Raw genomic sequence first — 23,307 nt, forward strand, 5'->3', positions numbered from 1 at the left:
GACAACCAGCAGCCCTGCACTCTGCAGGAAGAGGGAAGGAGGTGGGGTTTGTTGGGGAACAGGATTCCAGACAGACAAGGCAGGGAACAGCACAGCGATTTCAGCTCAGTATTGGGATTATCTGCACTCCAGAGATGATCCAGAGTGGAAAGTGGTAGAGTGTTCAGTCATTGTGGTGCAGAAAAGAGTTTTGATATCTGAGGAGCTAGCATAAAACAGAGCCTTGATAAATTATTATTTACAATTGCATACAGAACACTGAGCCTTGCTTGTTTATTATTTATTTCTATATTTATTAAATTTATATCCCTCCCTCCCAGTAGAAGCCCAGGGTGGTTTACATCAGGGATGGGCACCCTTGTAGCCCTCCAGGTGTTCCTGGACTATAACTCCCATTGTCTTTGACTATTGGCCATGCTGGCTTGGATTGATGGGAGTTGGGTCCAGCAACATCTGGAGGACCTCAGATACTCTATTCCTGGTTTACATCTTTATCTGGATCAGGAGATTCATGTGATGATTGATTGATTTTACATGATCTGTGGGGGTGTTCCATGGTAGTTTGAGATGTTTTTAATATCAAACCAAGCTTAGGAAGGTGCTTAACTTGGTTTCATGAATCAAGGGGGCTTTGGCGATTTCTTCCCAGGAGGAGTCATGCTCAGGGCAGAGGTAGCTTCTGATGGGCACCAACAGTAAGCCAGCAGGCTGTAGGGATATGCTACATAGCTTGAGATGGAATCTGGGATTTAAAATGGAACTTGAGAAACTCTGGCCGATGTGCCTAGTGGCTAGACAAGCAGGCTCCCCTACCCTCATTGTATACACCACACTAGTTGACACAACATTCTTCCAGACAAAGGGCTTTATCAAAGTATACAGATGCTCTAAAGCCATGGCTAATGCAATTTTTCTGCACCTTTCCCCTCCCCAACAGATACCATACTGGTTCATTGGCCTTTGGCTCACTGATTCTTGCTATTGTCCAGATCATTCGAGTCATTCTGGAATACTTGGATCACAGGCTAAAAGGTACCAAATGAAGAAAGGATTTTGTACAGAAAGTGTTCTAGAAAGGAGTGTTTGTCTCTTTTTTTTTTGGCCACAAGTCAGCAGGCATAATTGGCATGAAATAATTTTTTCCTAGTTTAAAATGGGAGCCCTCCTTCTCTCCCCCCCACTTCCCCTGCTAGCTGGCTAGACTTGACACCTTTGGAGATCTCTTTGGATTTTTGAATCTCTTCTCTTATATTCTTGAAGGAAGACTTTTTCAGTTCTGGATTTTGAAGGATATGCCTGGCCTGGCACAGGTTATAATTTCCATTTAATACAATCACAAGTGTGCCAAGAAAAATAATTATGTAAATCATGTGAAGTTTCTGCAGGTGTCTCTAGTAACAGTTTGCTCAAACCTTTGTTCTGGAGTCAGGGCTTGAATGTCTGCACATTGGGAAATTTTTGCCAAGCAGCTGAGTGGTGGCAGCAGAATATGGAAAGAAATAAGGGTATGGGGATATACTTCTAAAGGCTGGGGAGGAGGAACCTACAGATAGCTCCACAAGGCAGGCACAAATGTAGAACCAGCTGGTCCAGCACACACACAGGTCACTGGGCAAACTGGGATTTCCCCATTGCCTTGAACCTTGAGGTATGCTGTTACTGAGCTTTGAACTAAGGTGATAGCTTGCATGTTTTCAACTATTACTCTTTTTCATGATGGATAGAATTTTTAAAATTTTAACCTTTATTCCAAATTATGGGCAAGTGAACAATTGTAGAAATGAGGTCCTGCTCAGTCTGACAAAAATATTTTCCCCTCTCCTATGTTGCTCTCCTTGTATTATTAGCTGCAGAGAACAAGTTTGCCAAGTTCCTCTTGATCTGTCTCAAATGCTGCTTCTGGTGCCTGGAGAAGTTCATCAAGTTCTTGAACAGGAATGCGTACATTATGGTGAGGAATTCAAAGCTTGGTGGACCACCCAGGGAATTTGTGCACATTTGCAGATGCTCAGAAGAACATGAGGACTACTTCCAACCCTGTTAGCCATGCCGTTGGCAGGAGAAGCTGTTGGAAGCTTTTCTTTTACGTTCCTCCTCATACTTTACATCTTGAAGAGGCCTTTGTTTTCAGGTGTGGTGAGGCTTGGAACACATCTAGGTGATGCCTGTGATTTGGGGGAATACTCTTAAGATAGCTTGTTCAGTATTCCTACCAGTTCCTGTAGTCAAGACATCCTGACTCTATGCTGGTTCCCTTGATGGACATAGAGAGGAGACCTCAAATATTCAGAGAGAGTGGTTTATTGGCTCGAAGTGTTTCAAGTCTCTTGATACAGATATTTTTGGTCACTTTTTTAAAAAGAGCTGTATCACTTGTTCCTGAGAAGTCAACAGACTTGCAATACCTTGGGTCAATAAGCCATTCTTTTGTGCACTATTGAGATCTCCTGTCTGTATTATTGCATTTGGTGTCATCCTATATTTCCTGCTTTGGCCACAATTGACAAGAACCAGCCTGGGCTATGCACTGCAGTCATGGGGAAGGGGGCTCTGCTTTTCTTTTCTCTGAAATGCATGGCAGTCTGGATATCCCAAGTTAGAATTAGGTGTCATGTGAGCTGGCTGACTTGCAATGTCAGCCAACCCCCCCACCACAACCCCCAAAAAGCCTTGTGAGATCAGAAATGAAGTGTGTAGCTGCGTCCCAGAGAAGAAGCAGATTTCAGAGAGTAATTGCTTGGTACATTCAGTGCTATGAGTTGGCTAAAGGGAAATACCATCCTCTACTAATTAGTCTCACATAAGTGGATATGAAGGAAAGTGAGAAATAAGGGCAGGTAGGTGAGGGGATCTAGAGATGGATGTCATTAGTGGGGTGGGAAATGCAATAGGATGTAAAAGGCTCTGGGCACTTTGACACTAAGAACACCCTGCATGTTTAAATATGATTGATTCAGCACACAAAGTAGGAAACATCCATTTGTTGGAAATAGTCCCTAGAAATGTGAACATTGAAACCTCAATGAGCTGGTGCATCTTCATTGTTCTTGATTGTATGCAAAGTAGTGCTAAGGTACGTGTCCCATCCAGGCCTGGTGCCAGCAATGGCCAGGTTGGGCTGGAAGGGTGGAGTTCCTGCTGTGTGATCCCTGCTAGCATTGGGTTGTGGGTGGTGTGGATTGCAGAGCAGGAGTTCCATTCTCCCAGGTGATACCACATAGCAGCTGACACGTGCTTAAATACACCCAGTCATGACACCTTTTGGATTGCTGCATCAGTGTGGTATGCATGGATGTCTACCATCACTCAAGATGGCAGCGGGTGGGTAGATGCCTAACATCGCCTCCTGCTGCCATCTTGGGTGATGGCAGGCGTGTGTGCAGACATGATGATGCAAGCGGTAGTGCACGCAGATGTATTGAAGTATGCATGGTCCCTCAGCTGCCGTCTGGTGCTGGCTCTGGTCCCATCAGTGCAAGGATTTCTACTTGCACAATGGGACTTCCCCTCATACAGCTCCCCAATCTGTTCTAGCCCCCCCCAACCCTCTGGAGTAGATTTGGTGAGGGTGAAGGGTGCACATGGGGGAGGAGGTGGGGGAAGTCCCATTGCACATGCTTAAATCCTTGCACTGATGGGATGCATTAGCTGGGTACTACCCTCTGTCCTGAATAGATGTCACTGTCAAGGTGTGCATACTCACGTTCCAATTCCCACAGAAATGAACTGATCTTTCCCTTTGAGAGTATGGGCTTTTTTTCACTAGGTAACCTGATATTTACAAGATCATGAAAAACTTAATGATTTTATTACTACAATAAAAACACAAAGTCTGATATTAGGAATATAGGAACCTGCCTTACATTGAATCAGACCATTGTTCCATCAAGCTTAGTATTGCCTACACTGACTGGCAGAGTCTCTCCAGGGTTCTCAGCAGGAGCCTCTCCCAGCACTACCTGGAAATGCTGGGACTGAATCATGGACCTTCCCCCCCAAATAATAAGAGTCTCTTATGGATATGGCCCTAGGAGATGGTGAAAAAAGATCAACCTGTATGGCATGGCTTGGTGAGAATGGCAGGGCAGATGCAGCCTCCTAATGCTAAGGTGTAGATGAAAACTGTTGTTATAACCCTGCTGTGCTCACATTGGGGTGTGATGGAAGGGAAAGTGTGAAAGCTTCAGATGGGGATATTTTCATCCTCCATCACTCCTCTCTGCATTCTGGAAACAGCACAGTACTGACACTAAGCAAATGCTATATAGTCATGATCAATGCAAATAATTTCTCAGTTTCTGATCAAAATGGACTGGGGTATGAGGTCAAAACCTTCTAATATTCCTCAAAATAATATTGGACAACTAATGCTTTTTCCACTTTGCATAATGCTTGTATTCTCTTTGGTGATTTTCCCCAGATTGCCATTTACGGCACCAATTTCTGCACTTCTGCAAGAAATGCCTTTTTCCTCCTCATGAGAAATATCATCAGGTGAGGGCTTGCCAATGAGTTGCCATTTTATTACAATTGTACTGCTTTGGAGGCTTAAAACAGGGATAGCCAGCTTCTTTGGACTAGTGGGCTGAATCCTCCCTGGCTAAGCTACTTGGGAGTGGAATACTAATAGCTTTTAAGTTGCCACTCATTTTCCTCCCTGCTCCCAAGTACTTTGTCCTGGGAGAGTCCTGCTTCCGCTCTAGGCTGAAGAATTTTCTCTGTGCTAAGGGAGAGTGTGTGCAGCTTCCCCTGCAGGTGCAAAGTGTGAAGTGACAAGAAGCCATATCCCAGAGGCCTCTGTGTCACCTTTAGCACTAGGAAGGATGTGAAGCACCACAGCCAAAACCTGAGTGGATATGTGGGGAACTGGGTGGGTGTTACTACTGCTGGCTTAAAGGTCAGAGGAAGTGTCTTAGGATATGGTATGGGCTCTTTATTTTCTGTGCAAAGAAAACTTAAGTCCTAAGCTCAAAATTGAGAATGGATCAGTTTTTTGCCATCTTGGCAATTTTGATGTGAACCCATGTGCTCTGATTGAACCAGCTATTTGAGTGAATGCAGAATTGAGGTTTTTCCCCCCACAAAGGAGAAATGTGGTAGCAGAACGGAAGAAGTATGGTGAAGTCCAGCATTATTGGTGTGAATGGGGATGGATATGAATATGGGCCACAAACAAAGAACGGAAGTACTCAGGGTCGTGCAGACCACGGCCTGTGGTCTGTGCCCAGGCTAGCAAGAAGAAATGGTTGACTGTGCTCGCTTATGATCTAAAGCAGTCTTCCCTGAGCTGGTGGTCTCCCGTTAGGCTGATGGGAGGTGTCCAACAACATCTAGAGGCCACCAGGTTGGGAAAGGCTGCCTTAAAGTACAGAAGTTCTACTCGGGAGCCTTGTCTAGGCATTGCTAGAATATTCTCTAATATATTTCCACCACTGTGAGGAGACTTCAGAAAATTACTGGGGATTTTTCACTCTCTCTGCTTTCAGGGTAGCTGTTCTGGATAAAGTCACAGACTTCTTGCTTTTCCTTGGCAAACTCCTGATTGTAGGAAGTGTCGGTAAGATCTTTATGATTTCAGGCCTTCTCTCAAATCTACTTTATTTACAGGTGCTCTCTATATGGATTTTTTTCCAGCTTCTCCTTCACAGGAACTAAAAGTCTTCCATTTGCAAGTCCCCCATTCTGTACCCTCATTTCCACCCTTGTTTGCTTCTTGCTTGCTTCTCACTCAGCTCCTTCTCAAAATATATGGCTATAAAACACAAGATCCCAGTTTTGAAGGGGTGGAGGGGGATGGATGTTGGAGGTGCCCTAAGACCTGGCTGAAGCACGAATGGGACAGAGAGCCAATAGTCTTTTGAGGTGAAGGAGAATGGTGGCTTCAAAATTTGAATTATTGACGAGATAGAAAAGTCTGAAATGAAATGATTTTGTTTTTCTTTCCTCTTCAGGTATACTTGCCTTCTTCTTTTTTACCCATAAAATAAAAGTGGTTCAAGACACAGCCCCACCTCTCAACTATTACTGGGTCCCCATTCTGGTAGGTATCTGACAGTAGCTAGAGGGCTTCTCCATTTCTTCTTCAGTCTTGCTACATTGCTTGGTAGCTGAATCTTCCTTTGCATGTTCTCTGTCTACTCACCATGGAGGTCTTCCTTCTTGATAGTTGTGTTGCTTGTTAAGGAGGGGGTGGGGTGGGGAGGGAGGAGTAAGCTACTGGTAATTTGCAGGGATGTTTATATTGGATTGTATTTATTATATTTATATTCCACCTGCAAGGAGCTCAAGGTGGTGTATGTGGTTCTTCCCACCACCCATTTTATTTTCACAACAGCCCTGTGAGGTATGGTTTAAAGTGACTGAGTGGCCCAAGGTCATCTACTGACTTCTATGAATTTGGTTTTCAACTCTTATTTTCTTAGAGAGGTTACAACTTTACTGCCAGTCCCAGTTCACAGCTGCTGTCTAGGTGGGGTGCTGCACTAACTGAGATTATTCTCTGCTTTTCCTTGTAGACTGTGGTTGTGGGCTCCTATCTCATTGCACATGGATTCTTCAGTGTGTATGCCATGTGTGTGGACACACTCTTCCTCTGTTTCTGTAAGTATTTAGCTGTGATGCCACAAATGAAACAAGCATGCTTGCCCAAGCACTAGACTATAAAAGGGTGCCAGCCCCCCCTGCTGCAATCATGTTCATCCCTCATCAACCGCCTGCTTAGCAACTGTAAGAAATGCCCTCAAGTCACTCTGGCATTAAACTAGCAGCTGCTGAAAATGCCCAGCAAACAGTTTCTCCTATATTTTCCCCACCCATGAAAGAACCATACATTCTTGATCTCTCACTGGCAGGGGCAACAGGACCCTCAGAAAGCAAGATGCAGACCAGGAAAAAAAATGGCCCAGCATAAGTCTTGCTTTTGCAAAAGAATTGGGCTGTTCCATTCCAGATAATAGCCATGTCAGTCTGTTATAGCACAAACAACTGTTGTGCGTTGATTTATTGTATCCATGTCATGGTTGGAATCTTATATCGCTGACTTATGTGCTGAGGGACATTTTGGTAACCTGGCTTTTGAATACTAGTCATAGAGGTTGCAGGCTATGAAGAGGAAAACCCCTCAACCCTTCATCTCAGCACTCTGCCCATAGTCCGTTTCTGCATTCTCCAGCGCTCATTTGCTAATCAATTGGATTGCAAGGTTTAATTCGTAGCTATTGTCAGCTAAAGCTGATTAATTGGAGAGAGCAAATTTTAATTGGGGAGGCTTGAGAGTTAGTTTTATTTTTGAAACTACTTTGCATTCTACTATGTAACAGGGAAAGCTAAAGATGGCCTAATAAAGAGTAGTAATTTACAATGTACAGCCTGATCCTGTTCATGCTTAGTCAGAAGTATGCCCGCTGTCTGCACTGGGGGTCACTCCCTGGTAAGTGTGCGTAGCTTTTGTTTAAGACTGCCGTTAAGACTATTTTGATTAAATAGTTGATCTTTTTGAACATTTAATCACTAGAGATACCTATAGTTAACATGCCTTTTCATTGCATTTGCAGTGAACATTATTGTATATTAACTAAAAATGTGTTTGAGGCACCCAACCAATTCCTTTCCCAAGGAGGGATTTCCCTCGTTTTCCCTTGGTCGTATTCAGCACTTGTCTCTTTCTCCCTCTCCCTTCCTTTTCTTTCTCTGTGATAGGGACCCTCTGTCTGGCTGTGACTTTCCCCCATTATGTACTGCATTTACTACATCAATCTTGCTCAATGGTAGGGTTCCCCCCTTTAAGGGTGTGAGAGATCATCAGCGGAGACATAAAAGACTGTTACCTTGACTGAGTTGCTGCAGTTATAATTAGCAGAGAAGTACCCCAGTCTTTCCCATTAGGTAGCAGTTGGAAAGAGACAGAATGTGCCTTTCTATCCCAAGCCTTTGCTTGCTGCAGCCTTTTCTCAGTCCCCAGACTCCAGTGCAATATGGCAAACAATGAGAGCCTGGTGGAGACCTGTTTGGAGGAAGGAAGTTTTCCAGAGCACTTTCTAGAGGAACCTGAGTGGCTGTTGTGGAATGGGAACTGCTTGGAAGCCTTTTGGGCACTCTGCATGCAGTTATTTTGGTCCCACCCTATATTGGGTTTTAGGGATCAGATTGTTCTGAAAATAGAACAGGGTTCAGAAGGGGGAGCAGAGATCAAAATGTTGAAGCCACACTGTACTAGATGCAGCTAATCCTAAAGCAAGATGGTACTTCCTCTCCTACTTGTGTCCTTTTATGGGAGAAGTTGGCAGAGGAAAAAAATACTTCCAGCAGAATAGGAATTGGGGGGGGTCCCCCTTTCTCACCTGAGGAAGAGAGCAAAAGCAGAATAGCTCCAGCTGTATCTGTGGGTAGGGTTTGAAGTGCACAAGCAGTAGTACCAAGCTGGCCTCTGTTCAGAGCAGAATGCTGGGCTCCTTGGAACTTTTGTCTGACCCAGCAAGGAAGGGACAGTGAGACGCGGAACTAGCTTCTCATGATGTGGCTTGTTGCATGATTAAAAGGCCAGGTTGGGATAGACCAATCAGGACTTGCACTGAAGGTTCCCACTTTCTGCTGACCCTGCTTTGTCTAGTGTCTTTTCATAGCAGTCTGACATGCAGGAATTGGCATAGCGAGGAAGGTATGGGCAAAGCTTCCATGACTCCATGGTCTAGTTTTGTTTTTTGATGATTTTATTATGTCTGTTTTTAAATGGTATGCCTGCTGGGACTCTGGTTAATGAAGGGTGGGTTATAAATTGACCATATACATAATAAATAAGATTCACTTGTTCTAGTTTCTGTGGATCAGGCTGCTGTTGAAAGCACAGGTTCAAGGCAAGAAAAGAGGGTAGTAGTATCTTTGTCTTGCTAGATGTGAGGGAGTTTGTGGGCGCTACGAAAATCACAAGACTCAAAGCTACTGAACTGCCTCCTAATGAGCCAAAGCAATTGTCCATCTAGCCTCATAGTATCAACCTTTAATATGACACACAACATTTCCTATATCTGTTAACCAGGTAAATCTCCACTGGTTGAAATGGACATTCAGATTTAAAATTTTAATTTATTATTTCATTTATATCCCACCTTTCCTACTAGTAGCTCAAGGAGGTGTCCATGTTTATCTTCACAACAACCCTGTGAGGTAGGACAGGTGAGTGGTGATGACTGGCTTAGTGAGCTTCATGTCTTGAACCCTGGTCTCCTAGGTCTTGGGACAATACTCTCACCACTACACCATACTGACTCTGGTTCTGGAAATGGTTCATGGCCACTGTAGTCTGGGTTTTAACCCTGTTGTAGCATGGTAGTGAGAGCTGATTCCTCTTGTGATTGTGTAACTATTAACTTCTTATTCTTCTCCATGTTTCCATCAGTTCAGTTAGCAACTTCTTTGCTTCTGCTGCAGTAGCTAGAATATTCTATAGCATAAAAGCAGGTGACTGGTTAAGCTGTCTTACTCTTTCCTGGGTGGAGGAATCTAATTGCAACTAACTCCAAATTTCCCCTTTTTTCTCTCCCCTTTTGCTTTGTATCCCTTTGCTTTTGTCTTTATTTATTTTGCTTTGCCTTTCTTGCTCATTTTTCTGTGGCTACTTTCTCTATCTTCCATGGGATTCCAAAAGGTGAAGATCTGGAAAGGAATGATGGATCTCCTGAGCGGCCTTATTACATGTCTCCTGCATTGAGTGAAATCCTGCTGAAGGGAAGCCTAAAATCATCCAAAAGTGTCGAGAGCCAAGAATAGGGCCAAGTGCACAGGGTGGGAAAAGCACATGCAAGTGTCCCACTATGAGCCTTGCGCACACCTGTCTGGTTAGTGTGCAGGTGCTGTTCCTTCATGGCTGCCCTGAGTGTGGGTGGAAACCTTCTAATTTTGATGTCCTGGGAAGTGGTGCTTGCACTTAGCAAGTGGGAGAGATGACCTGCCTCTACCTAGCAAAAATTCTGGCATCAAAGGAGCAGAACTGAAATTCAAGGCCAAATGTGTTTCATATAGGAAAACACCCCGCTTCAGCTTTTCAGCTCTCCCCAAAATGCCATCTTTGTAGCAGATCTGGCTATTTAAATAGAGTTACGTAAGCAGGATACATACAGTACAGAGTGGGTGCTGTAGATACTTACATAATATATCAGGTAATTTCCTGGTCTTTGCTCCACATCTGCCTAGTGAAACTGGAGAAAAGTCATTGTTTTTGTTACTTGTGAATTTCAAGAGTGGCTGCTTTGATTCCAAAGAGACTGGAGATCCAAAATTGTTGGGGGGCTATGGTTTCCTTCTTTTGGGCTGGTTAAGTTGAGTCTAGATAAGTGGGAAGCTTCAGATGGCTCAGGACTTGCTTTCAGACCAGAAATAAGTGGAGGGGCAACGGGATTCCAGCTTGGAAGCTGAGCAGGTATTCATAGGCGTCCATACATTCACTTTAATGAATTCTTGCTGTAATGAGTATGAGTCCCTTTCTATATAGACTTGCAGATCTATTCAACACAGGCCACTTCTCCCAGTAGTTTATGAAATTGACTTTTCTTCATTTATGATTCCCTTTCTTAGTGTAAAGCTGTGTTTTGTGCAATCTAGAAGCTTGCTATCCTACTGGATGATGCCTTTTACTTGAACTATTCCGAAGCTCTAACATGCCATTGAGACTATCATTGCTTGCAGAGTAATCTGATCCAGATACAACTACATTTGCTTCTTTATAACTTCTGTACAGCTTGTCTTAATGCAGGAAGACATTATTAATATTTTCCCTAATGGCTCTCCTGATAGGCTATGGTCCCAGTCCCAGAAAGAGTTATGTGTGCTTAAGCACATTGAATGCATAGCTTTTAGTATACCTAACTCTGCTGCATTGTAGTCAAAATGTAGCTTTGGAATTCCCAACATACATCTGTGCAGAGTCCTTAACAGTGTTCCTAAAAAAATCTGTGACTGATATTTCCTTCTTATGACTGATCAAAGCGTTAGATTTCTTTCCTCAAAATACCAAAAATAATAATAATTGGTTTTTCAGTATTACATAAAGCTGGACCCCACTTTGCAGATGTCTTTTAGCTTAAGCTATAATGTGGACTAGGTTATTCCGTGTCAGAATAATGCAATTTTTTTCTATGAAAATCAGTTCTATGCTCAAAAATAAATTAAGCAGATTAGTAATACTTTATGCAAGTTGGAACTAAACTTGTCAGCCTCATTCTAAAATGAAAGCTTTTTGGGGGGGGTTGGGGAAGGAAAAGTGAGCTGGCAAACAATGGTGGACTTGCCAGATTGGGGGGTGGGGGTGGGATGGGGAGAAATGAGACTTCTAAGGGCAAGGAGGCATGACAGAGGCCAGGCAAACAGAAAGGAAAGGGGACCATACAGAATATTCTATTGGTAGGGTTTTTTTAAGCAAACAGTTGGTGCATTCTGCATCTTGCCCCATGTGGTGTCAAAACTTCCAGATTTTGTCTTGGGAAAGTCAGTGCCTTATTTAAGAGATACTGACATTCATGCAGTATCCTTCATGATAGCCCTCTAGATATTATGTTGAACATTAACAATTTAAAGTTTATAATCTGAAACAGCAAGTTGGTGCAATTACCTGTGATTAAATAGATTTATGAATATGTAAGCCATCTCAAAATGATAAATTTTGAGTAAGCATTTTTTATTTGTAACTGTCTTAGTTATCCTTGATAGTTGCTTTTGGCACAGATGTTCCGTTCATAAATTCTTTGCATATAGCATGGCCCAGCCTAGCACTTCCTGAGGTTAGAGGTAGATAATAGTTTTTAAGGGAGCTAGAGTGGCTGTAAGTGCTTTGACAAAGGCTTTGATTCCAATGATAATACACACTTCTTCTCTCCCAGTGTTGTCTCTGGTTAAACAGGTTTTCGAAGCAATATAAAACCTAAACGTTCTGTTTACCAGAGGCAAAAGTGGCATGAATTTGAAAATATGTGGTCTTACTCCAGCCTGAGTGCTCTGTTGATGGCTTGAATGGGTAAAGTGCTCTTAAAAGGATCTGAAGACTTTGCTGTTTCTGATGGGGCTTTTTTTGGACCAGCTAATTTTGTTTTTTTAGAAAATCACTTATACCTATGTTGGGCATTATACCCTCAGGGCTGTTTCTTTTGTTCTGCTTCCTATTTCCCAATTTGAAAATAAATACAGGGAAGTAGTTGGAAAAAGGATGCAGAGTCATACCTTTGTAAAGAGAGGATGGCCGGATGCAGGTCTGAGATGTGTCTGGCAGAGGGGCTAGAATCTCTTCTGAAGTTGGCATATCTTGTATCTTATATCACAAAAGATGCGTGGTGTTTCTCAGTGTACGAGTAGAGGAATATAATGCCTTTAAAAGTTTAGTTGGATTGATAAGGAATTTTCAAAGTAAATGAGAAGCAGCGTAGAACTTTATGGTAACTATCACTGCCACCTTTGCTGCCATGGCCAATTATAGTTGCTGCGCAGGGAGGCTAAAACTACCATGTTCTTCAAATTTCTCTACCTGCTTCCCCCATGGAAGATCCTCTTCACTGCCACCCCTGTGAAAGGAAAGGGGATGCAGATAAAAAGTAGACTCTGCATTTTAAATATGCAAATAGAATTCCTTATCTTCTCCTATGATTCTACTTCCCTGGGGTCTTGCTAAATTTAATAAGTTGTTGAATTAAATTCTGCCCTCAAAAGAAACTCTGCTGTTCAGTTTATACCTATTGCTTATTGTGCATTAAAGTTCAACTAACTGCTTTGTTCTGAGTGCAACACACACAGAGAGGAGGGAACCTGTGAGCTTATCACTTAATTTTTTAAAATGCAAATGTTGCCCCAGGTATGAGTTTACAGTTGGATCTTGATATCTGTGGAATCATTAGGACACTGCTATAGCCTTGAGAGTGGAATTATCTACCTTCTCACACTGGACGTGGTTAAGGAAACCCAGCCTAACCGTATTCTCCATAGTGAGGAATTGTTCTGTCTGTCTTGGCGGACACTGGAAGGACTAAGCTGTCAGTTCTGAATCCTCTTCATTCTGAGGCATGCACCTCGGGGGCAGGGTGAGACCTTGCCTCCAGTCAATTTTGTTTGTTTTCATGGGGTCAGATTGCAAACACTTTTTCTTGGGAATTGCCTGCTTGATCCCAGATACCTGCCGTCTGGTAGTTCTAAGGCAGACTTTTCACATCCCTTTTGCTGGGGAATTTGTCTCTCTTTGCAGTGGAAGATCTGGAACGTAATGATGGCTCTACCGAAAAGCCTTACTTCATGTCATCTAATCTAAGGAAGCTCTTGAAGAAGACTAACAAACACCAAGCAGATGCATAGCTGGCCTCCCCTTCTCATGCTTCTATGGGTAGCATTCAGCAGACGCACTGAAAAAGACCAGCCTGAGCTTTGTCAAGCCCTTTCTTTGAAGAGCAGCATCTGTGGGGTTAAAAGGTCCTGCTTTCACTTGCTGTGGCAGAATAACAATAGCTTTCCCAGATTTGGAAATTCTCATGAGTCCCCCACCCTGCTTTGGCAATGAAAAATCTGTGTTGCAATAGCGCCATCTCCATATTAGTTTATAGAGGTATACCAATCCAAGCAAAGCCATCCTGCCCATGATTGGTGGTTGCCTGCAGTGGGCTTGTTGCTTGCCAGTGCAGAAACAGCACAGTTGCAAGCAGTCCACAGAAACTGCAACCCTCTAGCCAGTTGAGCTGGTTTTATTCATTTTACTTTTTTCCAGTAGACACTGAACTGGCCTAAATCCAAGTGTTCTAGGTTAACTTTAAAATGAACCATCTCAGAAGTTAGATTGCCTCAATAACTGTCTTTTAATCATTTTTATTTACTAAGTACATGCCCTAAATATGTCTGTTTTTCTTGTAGTGGCATTTACTTCCCTGTATATCTTTGTCCACTTGAGTGGACACCTTAAAGGAGCAGGCTGCCTAAGGGAGGGTTTAAGCATGTCCTATTGACTTCATGTATAATTTATTTCCTTCCCCAAAAGACTTGTAGCATTTAGTGAAATAGTGGCAAGAAAGGCTTATAGGCAACCATTATTGGAGCTGCTGGGGAAGAAAAATTTGGTAATAGCTGTGTTGTTTCTTAAGTGAGGATGGGGCAAAATGGCTGCAGCAGCTTTGGCTTGCAAGGTCTGCAAAATATTATTTGCCAGAAAAGAGCAATGTGCGCAGAAAACAGATTTATCAACTATAAAATAACTAAATATGAAGCAGAACCTTAATATGTGCAAAACATACAAGTAAATGACAAGGAAGAAAGGAGGAGGAATAATTGGGGAAAAGTTCCAAATTGTGGCTGTAGCTACTGGTAACTGTCCACAAGGAAAATGATAATGCCATCAGTCCATTTTTAAATCTGGCTAGTAAACTTTATTTTTTGCTTTTTTTATAGTTTTCTACTCTCCTTTAAATCCCTGTACCTTTCAAAAATATTTTATAACTGAGATATTAAACATTTTGTTTTGTACATCTGTTTAGGGGTTTGTTTTTCAGTCTGGGCAACTATTAACATACCTAATTAAGCCTAATGCTGTTTGTCTTTTTAGAAATCAAGATACTTATTGTCTTCCCCTCACCTCCAAGTCAGTCCACTGCATGGAAGATGTTCTACCTTTAAAATGTAGGGGAATTTCAAATGTAATAGATTAAAAAAAAATTATTTCTTTACTATATCTGAAATCTAGTCTGAAAAAGACATCAGTGGAAAGGGGAATTAGGTGCTTGGCATAGCCCTCCTTTTGGAAATCCCAATAAGCAGATGCTATAATTGTCTCAGGTTGGAAATGAACACTTTAACTGAGAATAACCCCAGATGCAAAGAAATTGATCTTGGCTGATCTCTCGCCTTAAACAAAATACTGTTAAAAATGGAAAATTCTCCTGCCTTTAACAAGGTATGATCTCAGACTATTACACTACCGCTGTGCCTTCTATACAGACACAGAAAAATTGCCCAACCCAGAATTATATTTGTAGAATGTTGATAGTCATGATTATGTATATCTATTATACTGAAAAAGGTTAATAAACTAGCTTCCTTTCAAGGGGCTAGTAGGGAATACTGTGTTTATTAAGGTTACACTATACTTGCACATGGGTATTCAGAAAGTGAATTGTGCTGTGGGATAGTATTTCTATTTGCAAGGCCCCCTTTTAACTGTGACATGAACATTTAAGGCAGTGGTTAAGAGAGTTAGTCTTCAATCAGGTATCTGATCAGTCTAATGATACCCAGAGTACCAGCAGCAGATTGCACACATTCCACTAATATACAAATAAGCATTAATAATAGTTGAGTTATGCATTCTTGTAACTAGAGTGCTTCTCCTACTAAAACTGATACTGGAAACTGCTGTTGGATATATGTTAATGCAAAATTATGGCATGAGTTTTCATGGACTACAAGCACATTCAGCAGGTGGCTATGGACAGACCTTATCTCCATCAGAGCCTTTGAACTTGTTTCAACATCGAATGATTACTTCTGACATTTCTCCCTGGCAGCTATGTTGCGCTTGATTACTCCTAGGAGGACTGAAGAAACTTCTTTATTGCATCTTTCTGAACACTGATTCCCTTGGGTAGCTTCAAACTACTAAAATCTGTAATGTTAATCTACCATCCATCCTGTGTTAACCCTACAAGGATGTCTATCCCAAACTGCAGTTCAAATACATCAAGAGAAAAGCTTCCTATGATGCAGTTGTGAAAACTACAAAGAAAGCTCTGGCAGGACACCCAGCTCCATTTCCATGCACATATTTCCTTTGGACTGCGACCAGAGTCATTTTGGTTGATGGAAATTCAGGCCATGAATAATAGGTATTTTCCAGGGTCCATTTTAAGGATGTTGAATGCTGATTAAGAAAGGAGTGGGGGTTGGCTCACCTATTAGCTACTTCCCTAGGGAGCCTGATGTATAGTCAGCTGTTGGTCACCTCACTAGAAAATAGTATCATTTGGGGGCATGATAGCAATGATGAGAGGAAATGTAATTCCAGCAGCCACTACTGTTTGGGCCTGAAATTGGATAGACTGTTGAGGTTGGATTTAGGCTTTATTTCCACCACCACCACCCTCCTAAAATGATGAGTATACTGATGGGTGGAAAACAGAATTTTTTTCTTGTATTGATCAAAACTGGCCTATCTTCATCCCTTTGAAAGATGGCAGAACTGAAGACAACGGTTGATAAATTGCAGAAAATTGCTGGGCTTTTGCAGCAAACCTTTCATGAATGGGTGCTTTGGAGTATAGGTGTAGAGCTAATGCTTTAATAGAAAACTCAGGCCGACTCATTTTCTCTTGGGGCACTTTAACCACCAGTGGCTCTTAAGTAATTATTATTCTGACTTCCTGTCTTTGAAAGCAGTTGACACTAATGGTATTATAGGGCCTCAGTCCATTGCCTGATCAGACTCTTGCATTCTTGAAATATCATTTGTCTACTCCCTAGATCAGCCTCTCATTGCTTTCCTGCATGGATTTTTTGTCTTTACAAGAGCATTTGACTTGAGCATGAGCTGAAAATCAAATTGTTGGGAATGTTCAAATAATACTTTATTTTCCAGTTTTGAAAGAATCTTCATGTTGTGTAATGGAAGTGTATTTATTTCACAGAACTAATACAGTAAGCCCAACTTTTTCAAACATGCAAGTGGCATGACTCCTTTCTCAGCACTCCAATCACAAAATAAAGTGCCTGTTTTTAAAATTTAAACTTTGATTTGCAATGAAGTGTTCATTCAGGCTTGTGAGGGGAAATTCTCAGAGCATACTTATCAGATTTGCAGATGATACAGAATTGGGGGGCACAGCTAATACCGTGGAAGACAGAAACAAAATTGAAAGGGACCTTGATAGGCTGGAGCATTGGGCTGAAAACAACAGAATGAAATTCAACAGGGATAAATGCAAAGTTCTACACTTAGGAAAAAGAAACCAAATGCAGTTATAAGATGGGGGATACTTGGTTCAGCAGTACAACATGTGAGAAGGATCTTGGAATTGTTGTTGATCACAAGCTGAATATGAGCCAACAGTGCCATGTGGATGCATAAAAGGCAAATGCTATATTAGGCTGCATTAACAGAAGTATAGTTTTCAAATCGCATGATTCAGTACTGGTTAGGCCTCATCTTGAGTACTGCGTCCAGTTCTGGTCTCCGCACTACAAGAAGGATGCAGACAAACGAACGGGTTCAGAGGAGGGCAACAAGGATGATCAGGGGACTGGAAACAAAGCTCTATGAGGAGAGACTGAAAGAACTGGGCATGTTTAGCCTGGAGAAGAGAAGACTGATGGGAGATATAGCACTCTTCAAGTACATAAAAGGTTGCCACACAGAGGAGGGCCAGGATCTCTTCTCGATCGTCCCAGAGTGCAGGACATGGAATAATGGGTTCAAGTTGCAGTAAGCCAGATTTTGACTGAACATCTTGGAAAACATCCAGTTAGAGCCATACGACAATGGAACCAGTCACCTAGAGAGGTAGTGTGCTCTCCGACACTGGAGGCATTCAAGAGGCAGCTGGACAGCCATCTGTTGGGAATGCTTTGATTTGGATTCCTGCATTGAGCAGGGGATTGGAGGTGATGGCCTTATAGGACCCTTCCAACTCTACTATTCTCTGATTCTTCCCTTTCACAAGAAACATTGGCTGGTCAATGTTACTCATATTCAGAGTATGTCCATTGGAATCAATGGACAAGTAGTTGATTTTGGTGGGTCAGCGTATGACTTGGTCTGCAACTGTAACCCCAACCTGGGAGTAAGCCACACTGAATTCAATAGGACTTATTTTTGGGTTGATATGGTTAGGACTGTGCTGTATATTGCCCATTCTGTAGCTTTCCTTCACTTCATTTTTTTTTGGGGGGGGGGATTGGTCTTGACTTTTTATACCAAGGAACCATAAAGAAATATTACATAGCAACTCCTGCTCACAACAGTCATTTGCTTCCACAGCCTCACCCTGCAATTTATAAATCTGACCAACTGCTGTATCAGGCAACATCACACAGATGAAATGTTTTAACTTGTGCTATGAGATTTCTAGACCGTGAAGGCAAAAGGCAAGGAGAGCCTGCAGAGTTATGTGATTTCGCACCTACCCTATTGCCTTCCTCTCCACTGCTGTCTTTAGCAGACTTTCTTTCCTTCCATAGAAAACCTTCCCCATTCCTTGCTAAGTGGGAGGAAATTGAGCCTTTCCAGTGCTGCTTCACTGGGACAGTCTCTCTTACCTGGTTCCCAAATGACCTGCTAGTGATCCTGTTATTCTAGCCCTGCACAGGGGAATCCCCAGTTCTTACATGCAGGCCCTTGGCCAAAAATATTTGTATCTAGTCAGCCCTATGGTTAGATGTGTTTAGAATAGGGATGGGGAACCTCAGGCCGTCCCATGTGTTGATGGATTCCCAACTTGCCTCAGCCATAACCAACATGATCGGGGATGATTTGTAGTCTAATATCACTGGTTCAGAACAAATTGTGATAATCCCCCCTTCACTGGAACCATGGATGGTATGAGATACTTTAGGAGTTACTCAGGACATGCCTTATACAGTGCCTTGCAAAAGTAATCAGACCCTTGACCAACACTGTAATTTTGTTCTGTATGGTATTTTATTTTGAAACACTGAAACTCAAAATCAATTATTGTAAGGTGACATTGGTTTTATGTTGGGAAATGTTTGTCAGAAACTTAAAAAACTGAAACATATTGCTTGCATAAGTATTTAGTCCCTGTGCTGTGGAAGCTCCCAGTTTACACAGATGAAATTGCCCTGTCGAGGACACAGTTACCTTACCATTGGCCTCCACCTGTCAACCATTAAAGTTGCTGTCACATTGTAAGGATAAAACCCCCACTGTTCAAGGATCATTGGTCAGGCTGTGGATCTGAAGGAAAACGAACACCAAAGAGCATTCTACATAAGTGAGAGACAATGTACTACAAATGCATATATTAGAAAAAGGGTACAAAGTAATATCCAAGTGTTTGGATATCCCAGTGAGCACAGTTGGATCAATAATCAGGAAGTGAAAGCTGCAGCACACTACCCAGGCACTGCCAAGAATAGGCTGCCCCCTCAAACCTCAGTGCTCAAACGAGGAGACCTGTGAGAGAAGGCACAGAGAGGCCAACAATCACTTTGAAGGAGCTACACAGTTCAGTGGCTAGGAGTAATGGTGCATCAGTCAACCATATCAAGAGCTCTGCATAACACTGGCCTGTATGGGAGGGTGGCAAGAAAGAAGCCGTTACTCAAAATGTACCACCTGAAAGCATGTCTGGAGTTTGCCAGAAAGCATGGGAGTGCCCCAGCTGTGATGTGGGAAAAGATTCTGTGGTCAGATGAGACCAAGATAGAGCTTTTTAGCCAAAACTCAACATGCTATGTGTGGCACAAACCTAACACTGCCCATGCCTCAAAGACACACCATCCCTACAGTGAAGTATGGTGGTGGCAGCATCATGTTGTGGGAATGCTTCTCATCAGCAGGGACTGGGCATCTTGTTAACACTGAAGAATGGAGCAAAATACCAGGAAATACTGCAAGAGACCTTGCTTCAGTCCACTAAAAAAATGAGGCTTGGGAGAAAATTCACTCCTCAGCAGGACAATGATCCCAAGCACGAGGCCAAAGCAACATTGGAGTGGCTCAAGAACAAAAAGGAGAATGTCCTACAGTGGTCAATCAGTCCTGATCTCAATCCCATTGAGAATCTGTGGCACTCTTTGAAAATTGCAGTCCACAAATGACATCCAACACAAATGACATCCAACCAACCTGAAGCGAATCTGCCAAGAATGGGCCAAAATCCTTCTGACACTGTGCAAAGCTGGTACATATCAAAAAAGACTTAAAGCTGTTAATGCAGTGAAAGGTGGTTCTACCAAATATTAATGTGTGTGGGTTGAATACTTATGCAAGCAACATGGTTCAGTTTGTTTCTTACAAACATTTCCCAACATAAAACCAATGTCATCTTACAATAATTGAGTTTGTGTTTCAAAATAAAATATCATACAGAACAAAGTTATAATGTACTGTTTGTAATTCAATAATATCAGAGCATTGGTCAGGGGTCTGATTACTTTTGCAAGGCACTGTATGTTTTGTTCACATATTTCAAGAACAAAGCTGTTTCTTAGGGGAACATTTGCACTGAAGCCAGGTAGGGATGTCCCAGAGTACTCTTTGGCTCTGTTAGTTATCTTATTCCTGTACAGTTTTTTGCACACAATGCTTCTTATTGAGGAGGATACTATACTTGCGTTCTTGCTTCACTTTCCCCTTACTCAGAAGAGCTTTTAAAGGGGGCCAATATAGATTGAAAGTCACAAAAGATGGTAGAAGTAGGGAAAGGTAAGCAAGTCAAGAACAACTGGAGCTAAATCATTCAAGATGGGAAAAGACTGGAGAAATTAAAAACTGGGAGTCAATATGTTCTAAAAAGGCTAGATAAAGTATGCTTCACTCCGAAGAAATGGAATCTAGATGTAGCAGGGAATAGAGTGGGAGTCAACACAAATGCCCAAGAAAAAAGGTAGAAATATTTTCAAAGAGAAAGGTGAGCCAAACTTTAGAAGCAGAAGAGGGACAACACAAGGAGCGAGTAGGCAGATGAACCTAGCCTCAAAGTATGCAAAAGGGAAGAAATAAGGGAAAACAAATGACCAACACGAGTTCTAAAATTTTGTAAACATGTTTATTTTTTTGAACAATACAAATAAAACATCAACAAATTAGTACAATGAGCCTTTCTTTGTGTGCAAAGATAATTCATGAAAGCAGTTTTCAATTTTTCAAGTACAGCTTATCAATTTTTAGCACTGATCGCAAAACAAGAATCATGATTTTGTCTCCAAAAGGCGTTTTGAAAATTTGACAGTTGTAATCTTCACCATTATTGACAACTGACAGAAAAGGAAACAAAATTTCTGCAGTTACCTTGTTTGACTGTTCTTCTCATTTTACTACTGTGGTAAGCTCAGCTTAGAGTGATTTGCCAAATTCAGGCATGCTAGCTTCTAGTGAATATCAGGACTACTGAGTTTTGTTTTTTAGTTTATAACAACATAGCAAACACAACCATAACAACAAAGAGATGAACTAAATAGGAACACAAAGGTTGGTAGAGGGAGGGTGGGTAGTAGAGGAAGAGGTGCAAGTTAGCATTCATAGGTTCTTGTCATTCCCTGAGTTTTCCATTCATAGGGGTGTCATACTGTTACATTCAGCTAAGCAGAGTATATGGTATATGGTTTCATAAGCATTTAATTTTTGTAATCTACAATATTTAGCTAGCTCATGTATAGCAAGCAAAGATATGTGAACAGTTGGGTTGCGTTTATTTTCTGTGTTGTAAAATGATACATTTGGTTGGGTGTGACTGATCCATTTTTGATGTCCTGTGGTACATGCAACTGGGATTGTTCATTAATTTTAGATCTGTGCTCAGGACATCTGTCCACAATTGGTAGGGGGCTGAGGTGGGAATCAGAAAAGCTTCCTGCACCTGATTATCAGTGATTCCCACCTCTACACATGCGTGCAAGGTGTAAGCCTGTGAGAAAAGGAGACAAGTCACCCCTCCTCCCCTCACAACCTTCTTGCCCAGAGGCAAGTGGAACTAGAAACAAGAAACAGTTCTATTATTTCCCAATAGGTCCTGCTATTGAATCACCAACACCTTTATGAATCAGTGATAACAAATGAAGTAGTGCAGGGTCTTAATAAAAGTATGTGGGTGAACCTTGAACTGGAGGTAACCTCTGAGAAATAGGGCAATGGATGGGATGTCTGCCTCTCAAAAAAGTAGAGTAAAGCCACACAAAATCAGACTAAAAGTTGTCCAGAACAGTTCTTGAAGGAGGCACCACTAATCACAGATAGCACAGGTCCAAGCTCCTCCCTAATGTGTATGTTAATCAATCTTAACCTGCAAACATCTGGGCATATCCTTTAATTTGGAAGCTAGAATGACTAAAATATATTCCAAAAAACAGAACGAGACAGTATCTCAGATACCTCAAATTCTAACTTTGTATTTATATATTTGATCTACTTATATTCCACCTTTCCTCCTAGGAGTTCAAGGTGGCATACGTGGTTCTTCCCCCTCTGTACTTCACAATAATCCTGTGACACAGGATAGGCTGAAAGACAGGGTGGTATTCAATGCTAGACCTACTCTTCATAGACAAAACTACCTTAGGTTCATTAATTTCAGTGGATCTACTCTTGAGTAGGCCTTAGCTGAAAACAACCCTGTGTCTGGCCCAAGGTCACCCAATGAGCATTGTTAAATGGGAATTTGAACCCTGGTCTCCCAGGTCCTAATCCAACACTCTTAACGGTAAGCATTACACCTATATATATGACTCTGCTTGAAACTGGAGCTGCTGGGGTAGATCTGAGAATTCAAGGAGAAGAGCTATAAGGAGAGAGATTAAAAAGAGAGAAACGGCCTACCTTTTCCAGCCCAGCTTTTCCCTACCACTTGGGAAGGAGGGGCTTTGCCTCACGGATGGCTGTTCCCATCTGTATTTAGAAGGCAACCCCCAAATAAAACAAAATAAAAATGAATTTGTGTATTGTAATTTCATCACGCTCTTGTTAAGATACAGCCTGATTCAAGGGGAAGTTTACCATCTAGGATGGTTGGGCTAGACAATACTGATATAATTACAGTCTTTCAAAACAATCTATACTGCAGCTGACTAGTTGGAAAGTTGAGTAGACAAAATTGCCTCCTTTCCTACTTCATCTATCACAGAGAAACCAGGTCAGCAGTACAGCAGAAGAGGACACCTGGGAAAAACTATAGTCTTGTGTGTGACAACTGAAGTGGTAGGGTGATCTGTACCTTTCATCTGCAGATGGAGGGAAGGGTGTAACTTTTTGAATGTTCCCATATGTAATAACAATGCTGCTGCTGCTGCATCTACTACTACCACTAATCCCTGCAAGTAGCAAACAGCAACAAGTGGAACGTACTAGAACCTATGATGGGATAGCTTGTTACTTGCAGATAATTTTGTGGGTGTGAAGAAAAGGCAATACCATCTAGTTACTCTACTACCTCCATGCCTTTGTGTGTGTGTGATAGTACTCAACAGTGCAGAGAACTGTTTCCCCCCCCCCCCCGCTCACAGCAGACATTTTGTGTTGGCACCCATGGCACTTTTATCAAGATACGAGTACCAGCATCTTTTACAAAAAAAAAGAGACTACCTCATTGTGCTGTACATATAAACGAGGCCCATATCAGTGGTCAA

The 23,307-nt window shown here is 42.0% G+C and overlaps 1 protein-coding gene across 5 annotated transcripts in view; it reads left to right on the forward strand.

Annotated features, from left to right (window-relative positions):
- Window positions 1-16,734, forward strand: part of SLC44A2 (solute carrier family 44 member 2 (CTL2 blood group)) — a 97,884-nt gene extending 81,150 nt beyond the window's left edge. For 2 of the 5 annotated variants that reach the window (XR_009757732.1, XR_009757734.1), the window contains exons 16-23: window positions 938-1,032; window positions 1,848-1,951; window positions 4,421-4,494; window positions 5,487-5,557; window positions 5,952-6,040; window positions 6,516-6,600; window positions 9,644-9,833; window positions 13,220-13,309. Coding sequence is in view for 3 of the 5 variants with exons in the window: in XM_061582928.1 (XP_061438912.1) it covers window positions 938-1,032; window positions 1,848-1,951; window positions 4,421-4,494; window positions 5,487-5,557; window positions 5,952-6,040; window positions 6,516-6,600; window positions 9,644-9,765 (640 nt within the window). In the remaining 2 variants the exon portion in view is untranslated. Of the gene's footprint in view, window positions 1-937; window positions 1,033-1,847; window positions 1,952-4,420; window positions 4,495-5,486; window positions 5,558-5,951; window positions 6,041-6,515; window positions 6,601-9,116; window positions 9,172-9,643; window positions 9,834-13,219 lie in introns of all 5 variants that reach the window. The other 3 variants (XM_061582928.1, XM_061582941.1, XM_061582933.1) reach the window with 3 other exon arrangements.
- The last annotated feature ends 6,573 nt before the right edge of the window (window positions 16,735-23,307 follow it).

The sequence above is a fragment of the Rhineura floridana genome, chromosome 1 (genome assembly GCF_030035675.1).
Source record: "Rhineura floridana isolate rRhiFlo1 chromosome 1, rRhiFlo1.hap2, whole genome shotgun sequence".
Taxonomy (NCBI): domain Eukaryota; kingdom Metazoa; phylum Chordata; class Lepidosauria; order Squamata; family Rhineuridae; genus Rhineura; species Rhineura floridana.